Source organism: Acanthochromis polyacanthus, chromosome 17, assembly GCF_021347895.1.
Source record: "Acanthochromis polyacanthus isolate Apoly-LR-REF ecotype Palm Island chromosome 17, KAUST_Apoly_ChrSc, whole genome shotgun sequence".
Classification (NCBI taxonomy): Eukaryota; Metazoa; Chordata; class Actinopteri; family Pomacentridae; genus Acanthochromis; species Acanthochromis polyacanthus.
The window spans coordinates 32,083,133-32,091,951 of record NC_067129.1 but is presented as its reverse complement, the minus strand read 5'-3'; the positions used below and the strand labels follow the sequence as shown (position 1 = coordinate 32,091,951).

The 8,819-nt window shown below is 39.5% G+C and overlaps 3 protein-coding genes and 1 long non-coding RNA gene across 5 annotated transcripts in view; 1 reads left to right on the top strand and 3 right to left on the bottom strand.

The window, feature by feature from the left end:
- LOC110972118 (GTPase IMAP family member 8-like) overlaps positions 1 to 8,819 on the bottom strand; it is a 323,852-nt gene that overhangs the window by 148,766 nt on the left and 166,267 nt on the right. Inside the window, exon 10 of the mRNA XM_051937134.1 lies at positions 6,837 to 6,997. Within this exon, the coding sequence (XP_051793094.1) occupies positions 6,837 to 6,997 (161 nt within the window). The remainder of the gene's footprint in view (positions 1 to 6,836; positions 6,998 to 8,819) is intronic.
- The window catches only part of LOC110972346 (uncharacterized), a 185,039-nt gene that overhangs the window by 42,606 nt on the left and 133,614 nt on the right, over positions 1 to 8,819 (bottom strand). The window lies entirely within an intron of this gene.
- Positions 15 to 8,819, top strand: part of LOC127530463 (uncharacterized) — a 31,590-nt gene continuing 22,785 nt past the window's right edge. Inside the window, exon 1 of one of the 2 annotated variants that reach the window (XR_007937033.1) lies at positions 15 to 152. This is a non-coding gene — a long non-coding RNA (uncharacterized LOC127530463). The remainder of the gene's footprint in view (positions 153 to 8,819) is intronic. The other variant, XR_007937032.1, reaches the window with a different exon arrangement.
- Positions 112 to 8,819, bottom strand: part of LOC127530457 (uncharacterized) — a 105,189-nt gene continuing 96,481 nt past the window's right edge. The window contains exon 4 of the mRNA XM_051937138.1: positions 112 to 154. The gene's annotated coding sequence lies outside the window, so the exon portion shown is untranslated. The remainder of the gene's footprint in view (positions 155 to 8,819) is intronic.

Here is an 8,819-nt window from a genome sequence, read left to right as displayed (position 1 = left end):
ATTGGTAATATTTACCAGATTCAGATTTATCCCATGTTACCTGATGATGAACTGGCAGCAGCACCACCAGTACTGAAGGCGTCTCTTCCCAGTATGATGTTTCCACTGGTGCTCTTCCCTGATCCAGTCCTCCCAACAAGAACCAGTCTGAGGTCTTGCAGTGGAACAAGGAGACACAAAATATCCCATCTGGTGGTAAAAACTGTGATATTCCCTTTCTTTTTCTGCCAGTCACGCTTTTTTTAGAGATTCAAGGAAATGAGGACAAAATTGAATCTCGATTCAAGCTCCAGAATAAGCTTCAGTCAATTTTCGCCTGAAATTTCTACTGAAGATGTACAGAAAGTGAATTGAATGATGTTCTTGAACTGTTTGGAGTACATGCATGGTTGGGGTCTCCTTTGAAAGCTGACAACCTGAATTTTCACCAAGTGCAGTCAGAATTACTCTCGGTGCTACTGGCACAGAGTATTTTATGTTGGCACACACTGAATTAGGAGGAATTTTATTTTCGCCTAAATTTTTTCCCTAATAAAACACCTGAAAATAAGTGTGGCAGCACTGTGAGAGCTTGAAAACACAATAAGGCAACATCCTGGGGTCTTACATACACACGTGGACAAAATTGTTGGTACCCCTCAGTTAAAGAAGGAAAAACCCACAATTCTCACTGAAATCACTTGAAACTCACAAAAGTAACAACAAATAAAAATTTATTGAAAATTAAATAATCAAAAACAGCCATTACTTTTGAATTGTTGATTAACATAATTATTTAAAAAAACAAACTAATGAAACAGGCCGGGACAAAAATGATGGTACCTCTATAAAAGATTGAAAACTATTTGACCAGAGTGACATGATTAACTCAGGTGTGTCATTTAATTGACATCACAGGTGTTTCCAAACTCATAATCAGTCAGTCTGCCTATTTAAAGGGAGACAAGTAGTCACCCTGCTGTTTGGTGAAAAGGTGTGTACCACACTGAACATGGACAACAGAAAGCGAAGGAGAGAATTGTCCCAGGACATCCGAAAAAAAAATGATAGACAAACATCTTAAAGGTAAAGGCTATAAGACCATCTCTAAACAGCTTGAAGTTCCTGTGACAACAGTGGCTCATATTATTCAGAAGTTCAAGACCCACGGGACAGTAGCCAACCTCCCTGGACGTGGCCGCAAGAGGAAAATTGATGACAAATTGAAGAGACGGATCGTTGGAATTGTATCCAAAGAGCCCAGAGCAACCTCCAAAGAAATTAAAGGTGAACTCCAAGGCCAAGGTACATCAGTGTCAGATCGCACCATTCGTCGTTGTTTGAGCCAAAGTGGACTTCATGGGAGACGACCAAGGAGGACACCACTGCTGAAAAAAACTCATAAAAAAGCCAGACTGGAATTTGCAAAAATGCATGTTGACAAGCCACAAAGCTTCTGGGAGAATGTGCTTTGGACAGATGAGACCAAACTGGAGCTTTTTGGTAAGGCACATCAACTCTATGTTCATAGACTCAAAAACCAAGCATACGAAGAAAAGAACACTGTCCCGACGGTGAAACATGGCGGAGGCTCAGTAATGTTTCGGGGCTGCTTTGCTGCATCTGGCACAGGGTGTCTTGAAAGTGTGCAAGGTACGATGAAATCTGAAGACTATCAAGGCATTCTGGAGAGAAATGTGCTGCCTAGTGTCAGAAAGCTTGGTCTCAGTCGCAGGTCATGGGTCTTCCAACAGGACAACGATCCAAAACACACAGCCAAAAACACCCAAGAATGGCTGAGAGAAAAGCGTTGGACTATTCTAAAGTGGCCTTCTATGAGCCCAGATCTGAATCCCATTGAACATATGTGGAAGGAGCTGAAACATGCCATTTGGAGAAGACACCCATCAAACCTGAGACAACTGGAGCTGTTTGCTCATGAGGAGTGGGCCAAAATACCTGTTGACAGCTGCAGAACGCTCATTGACAAATACAGAAATCGTTTAATTGCAGTGATTGCCTCAAAAGGTTGTGCAACAAAATATTAAGTTATGGGTACCATCATTTTTGTCCAGCCCTATTTCATTAGTTTGTTTTTTAAAATAATTATGTTAATCAACAATTCAAAAGTGATGGCTGATTTTGATTATTTAATTTTCAATAAATTTTTATTTATTGTTACTTTTGTGAGTTTCAAGTGATTTCAGTGAGAATTGTGGGTTTTTCCTTCTTTAACTGAGGGGTACCAACAATTTTGTCCACGTGTGCAGTTCAGGTCAAAATTTCAGAGCAGTACTACAAGAAATGAGTGTTTCACACATGTATTTGTACTGCTATGGCCAGGCGCTGTCAATTTTGGACACCCTCTGTACACCCTCTGCATACCCTGGGCAAAAATGGTATATTTTCGTTTTTCAGCCCGTTTTCACATTATTTTCACTCCAAAAACTCAAAAAGAAATTTTAAAAAAAAAATCACTTCAGATAAGCTTCAGTGTGGATCAGTATGAGAGACACACAGAGGTGTGAAAAGTCACACAAACCTGCTAAGCGGAGGCTCTAGTTATATCCTGCTATTCAGCAGGCTCATTGGCTATCAGCCAATGAGCCTCCGACGTGATTTGCTCAGAATTTACTGACGAAATGAGGTCGGTCCAGATCTGTCAGTCTCGGCGACGGTTGGCTGTTTAGGTCTGTGACGCAGGCCAGAGTCACTTGATTGGTTGAAATGCGGTGTAAACAGGAAGGATAGAGTCCAGCTGCCATTTTGACTCCAAAACAATGGCGGTATTTTTCTTTTTTTTTATTGAAAAGATTTTATTTTCAGTATACATCCAACAATACTGCCAGGGGGTAAGGTAAAAAAAAAAAAGGAAACAAATACAAACAACAAATGTATTTCATTACAATGACATCAATTGAGACCATATTTGTAGTGTTTTTGCAGCCTTACTATTAGTACAGAATTCAATACATTCAAAATACATATCAATTTCTTTGCGAAAGACATAAAATAAAGGTTCCTTATTTCCAAATTTACATTTATGAATTAAGTATTTTGCTAAGAGTATAATAAGGTTCACAATATATATTTTCTCAGGGCTCATAAGTTTCTGTTCAAGATATCCCAGTACAACAAGCCTGTAATACATTTTATAGTTGACACATATTTTGGCACCAATAAAGTTGGTTGATGCTACGGGTACGGAGCCGTACCCGTAGCATCTGTACTAGAGGTACGGACCGTTAAGGTCACTGAAGAGCTGGCGCCGGTTAACTACTATTTGCACATTACAGGCAGTTTATATGAATGACTTTGACGGCGAACATTGTATAATTTAACCAAAAATACACCGTCTCCTCTCACACTTTAGACAATGTAGTTTTTACGCTTTTAGACGCCGTGTCTAAATTGTTTGAAGTCCAGTTCCTATTAATTAATTTACCGCGTTCAGTGGTGGAAGCGGTTGACAAACTCCATTGCAAATGTTCCCATTTAATTTCGGACGCTAATTTACAAGATAAAATTAAGGATGTCGAATATGAAACAAACACTCATGAATGGTGAGGAGCAGCTCTTTAATTCGGCATGAATTATAAAAAACCCACAAACTCGATTTACTGTGATATTGTGAGATTTGTTTGTGGTGATGTAACTTAGCCATTCAACAGAGTCCGCTAACATTAAAGTGACTGTGACAGTGTCTGTGTTGACAGACGCAGAAAATACGTCAGAGTTTTGTTTAGGTTGTTAATATGTAATAGTCTGTCGCTACTTTTGAAGGTAAAAAAATACTTATAGTTTGCTGGCTGTTAGTTCCGCCATTTGTTTTGTTTGCTGTTTGTGCTTTATTAGAACAGGGTCACGTGAATAAAAAGTTTTGCTATTTTTAATAGTAGTGCTGATTTCAACCCCCAAATGTCCGTGAAAAAGACTGACATGACAGGCTCCGCACGCAGATTCACCTCAAATCAGGAAGCACCTTCATCAGCGTAGCCGGCTCATTAATATTTATGGACGTCGGATTACCAGCCAATCACGAAGCGCGTTCATCAGCCGGCTCATTAATATTTATGTCCGGCTCATTAATATTTATAGTAAGGGAAAGTGCCGTATCCGTAGGCCACAGGCTACGGGTACGGGTCCGTATCTGTAGACACTACCAATAAAGTTAGTTACATCTTTCCAAAATCTTTGAGTCATTGCACAACTCCAAAAGAGATGAGTCAGAGTTTCTGGCTGTAAACCACGAAACGAACAATTGGCATCTATGTCTTTTTTAAATTTGGTTACAAAGGCGGTATCTGTATGCTTCATAAAAACATGGACAGAAATACAGTGAATATGAAACGCGCAGCGCCACCAAGTGCCGCGTGAATGCGCACGGAGTCGAGATATTTGTGGATTATTTACTTATTTCAAGACATGTTTTGGAAAAAATTATATACTTGTTAGTATTTTCTGGATGCCTAAGCTTGGATTCTGGCCGGTATTTGTGGATTGTTTTCATCTTTGACCAGTAAAAGAGCGTCCAAAGGTGAGTTCTGCCCTTTAAATGTTTTGTTGTTTGTTGGAGAAATGTGTTTATCTTACCCGCTGTGGTAATCACATCTGAAAGTGGTTTATCCCGGCGGATTCATGAGAATCTAAGCTTTCCATGGGTGTATAGTGTTTCTATAATCGCGTTTGCAGCTTCGGACATTTAGTAAATTGCTTATGCAGATCTCAAAGTGTACCGCGGGCGGGACACTGAAGCGCAACGGGTTAAAAATTGTCTAAAATGATTCAAATTTCTTTTTGCCAAAATAAGTCAAAGCTTGTCCAATTTGGCTTTAAACTTGTCCAAATTTATATAAAAAAAACAGTTGTGTCAAAAATGACTTTAAACTTGAACATCATGATTAAAAACTTGTGCAATGTAACTCAAACATTTTTTCCCAAATTACCTTGAAATAATAATTCAAAGACTTTCCTAAATTGATTTTTAAAAAAACTTGAAAATTTACAGAAAAAAATCTAAAATGACTTTAAAATTGTTCAGAATGACTGTAAATAATGTAATGATAAAATAATGACCAAACAGTTGACAAATGGTAAATTCAAACCATTATTTAAAATCATTAAATCATTTTTGTAATAAATTAGCTCTTACCTTGTTGATGTCTGCATCTCTGTTGTCATGGTTACTCACTGTGGATACATGCTGATCCCACACATTGAAATAAGACGGTAAACTTAGAAATATTAATTTGGTTTCCATTTGTAGGAATTAATGGGCGGTACTTCTGATGTGATTGGACAAAATGGATTTTGAAAAAATGTGACAACATTTTTGGCCACAGTTTAACCTTCTTCTTTTTTCAACATTGTGCTAGCACTTGTTTATTGTTTTGATGTAAACTGTGAAAATCATTTTAAGACACCAACACTGCAACAGCAGCTTCTTTGTAATAAAAGTCCAAACAAAGCCGAACTGTAGTTTCTTGGAATTTTCTGTCATTTTTGCCGTTTTCCAACATTCCAATCTGTTCTTGTGTTTTGGCAAAAACAGGTTTATACAGTGAACAGGATCATGTTTTCATGCAAAGCTGAAAACACGATGAATTGGGCAAAGAAAATCTGGTGATTGTGAAGTCAGTTCAGCTCAGTGAGTTACAGCTGTAATATCTGGGAAATGCTGCTCCAGTGAACACTGCTTGTCCAGTCAGAAGTCATAGTTAGGTTAACTCCTGATAATGAAGGTATTTATAAAAGCGACTAAACTTCATGTCTTTAAAACATTTCAACTTCGTAAACATTGTATATCGTAAACCTAAGTTACTACTGATCACACAAACAATCAGTTGTTATTTGCTGTATTGTAGTCATGAAGCTGTGATTGGCTCACTGTGGTCACATGACAGCCTCCACTTTCCTTGTTAGTATAGTGGACAGTATCTCTGCTTGTTATGTGGAAAGCTGGGGTTCATTTCCCCAACAGGGAGTTGTTATTATCAATAACATACAATTTTTATCACCTCCTACAAGTTGGAGTTTATGTTTTTGCCAGTATGAGTTTGTCTGTTTGTCTGTTCGCAGCATTGCTCAAACATGGACTGACTGATTTGGATTAAATTTTCCAGAAAGGTCAGAAACTAAACAAGGACCAATTCATTAGATTTTGTCAGTGATGCAGATTATAGTCTGAATCCAAGATTTTTTTAGAGATATCTTTATCATTGTAAGATAATGGGACCGTTGTAACAGTAATTATCAAGTGAACTGTACTTTAGTTGTCTTCTGATGATCACATGATTGTGATCCTATGAAAAATCGACCAGTATGGACTTATCGGGACTTATCCGTTGGAAATGATACAAGGAATGAGCAGCCTTGGTGGAGGTCTGTGCTGTCTAAGTGCTTTTCTAGTCTTATGAATGGAAATATAGAAAAAAAAACACAATAAAACCTGTGGTTAAAGATAATCCATCTGTGGAGTAAATCAGTGCATAAAAACTGATTTTTCTTCAATCTATATTCGCACCATCAACATCTATAATCTTCCTTTTTCCGGTTCTGTCCTGGACAGAGTAGAACTTCCCTCTATTTGCAACGACCATCTTTTCCACTTCCTTCAGCAAATAATAGTTCTGCAGATATTTCCAGAAGTTGATGTTGAGGTTGTAGAATCTGTTTCCCACTCTCTGGGGCAGGATCTCCTTCAGCTTTGCTTTGGCTACAGCCACCTGAAGCTCAACGTCTGTCTCTGGCTGGTAGTCGTAGGTGAGGACTATGAAGGTGTACCACCAGACATTCTCTCCAAAGATCTCCTCCATCTGCCTCACGGTGTCTTGTTCTTCATCCATTTGGGGCCCCACCTTGATGACCAGCAGGAAGGCGTGGGGCCCCGGGGACAACATGTCGACACATCTCCTGATCTCAGTCTTCACTTCAGGTGTTTCTGAGAATCCAGGAGTCTCAACGACCGTCACCTTCCAGTGGAACACCTTCTTCATCTGCAGACAGCACTGAGCATTCCCTGAGGAGAAGAAACACAGTTTTCATGCAAAAGTAAATATAATCTTCTTGAACCCACTGAACTGCAAGCAGTTTCTGGGTGTTTTGTTGCGCTCAATTCATTTTTCGTCACTATAGGCTCATTTTTCACTGCACAGGAATTGTTCACCTTAGTTCCCATGCTTTTTCACTCAGATCTCTGCAAACAGTTCATGGTTGATGCCACCGACACTGGAATCAGACCTGTCTTTTCTCAACACTGTTCTGGTGATCAAAAGCTGTTCCTTCTTTTCTGGCTGGTTTGTTGTCTGCAGACAGGAACTACAGCATCAGGACAGAACTAACAGCTGTGGTCCTGGTCCTCCAGGAGTGGAAGTACTGGATGGAGGGCTTAACATATACCTTTGTGTCCTGGACCGACCACAAAACCTTTCATGTCTATAAAATGCTTCCTGACTCAGCTCTCATCAGGCTCGGTGGGCTTCATTCCTGGGATGATTTAATTTCACCTTCATCTACTGCCAAAACTCGAGTATGAAAACCATTCACTTGTTCTCCTGTTTGATGGAAGCAACCAGGTGGGAGATCAAGCAGGTGGTCTAAGAGGCACAACGTGACCGTCTACTCCATGAAAAATATCCATCATATCACCTCTTTGTTCCATTGTCTGTCAGGTCTTGAGTGTTCCAGTGAGGACGTTCCTCCATCGTGGGTTTTACAAAACACTCAGCCTCCTTCGTCAGTGATTCTGGTGTTCAGCCTTCTTCATCTAAGCTAAGCTTCACACCGAGCTTCCTCCAGCCTCCTCAGACTTCTTCCTGAACCACTCCATCCCTGATCCCATACTATTGATCTACCTTTCTCTGAAGGTAACATCACAATCCGCACTATAGAAGCAACACCTTTCACGAGGAGCACAGACTGCACTTACTTACTATCTTTGATAATATTTACCAGATTTATAGCCATGTTACCTGATGATGAACTCTCAGCAGCAAAACCAGTACTGAAGGCGTCTCTTTCCAGCATGATGTTTCCACTGGAGCTCTTCCCTGATCCAGTCCTCCCAACAAGAACCAGTCTGAGGTCTGTCACAGGAACAAAGAGAGGCAAAACATCCCATCTGCTGTTAGAAGCTACAGATGTTAAAGGATTGTTGAAGTTCATTGCCACCTGCAGTATTTCCTATTAACATTTCTCTTGGTTCTTTGTGGGTCATTCCACTTTTCACCGCTGCTGTAAAGATTCAGGAAAATAGGGACAAAACTGTGTATAACAAGCTGAGCTCCAAAATAACTCAAAATGTGTCCAAAATGACTCAAATGTGTCCAAAGTGTCTGCATTTCTTTTTCAAACATAGCCGAAAAGTTGTGCAACATCACTAAAAATATGTTCAAAATCACCTCAAAGATCTCCAACATTACTGAAACCTTGTCCAAAAGAGCCAACACCTCAAACGTCCTGGAGATAAGCTGTGCAAAGTTATACACCAAGTAATGACGAAAGAAAAAGTTATTTTCTCTGAGGGTCGTTTCATGAAATCTTAACATGAGGCATATTGGTGTTTTGATTTATGATTTCGCGTCGTGTTCTTTTGTTAAAAACACAATAAAACCATTCATTTAAAATACTCTTAATTTTTTACATCTGTGAAATAAATCAGTGTATAAAAAACATTCTTGAGCCTATAATTGCACCATCAGCATCTGTGATCTCACCCTGGATGACTCTATCCTTGAAGGAGTAAACTTTGTTCTCTACAGCCATCTTGGCCACCTCGTCCAGCAGATCCCAGACCTGCTGGTTGTTGTTGAGGACGTAGCATCTGTCTTTCACTCGACTGG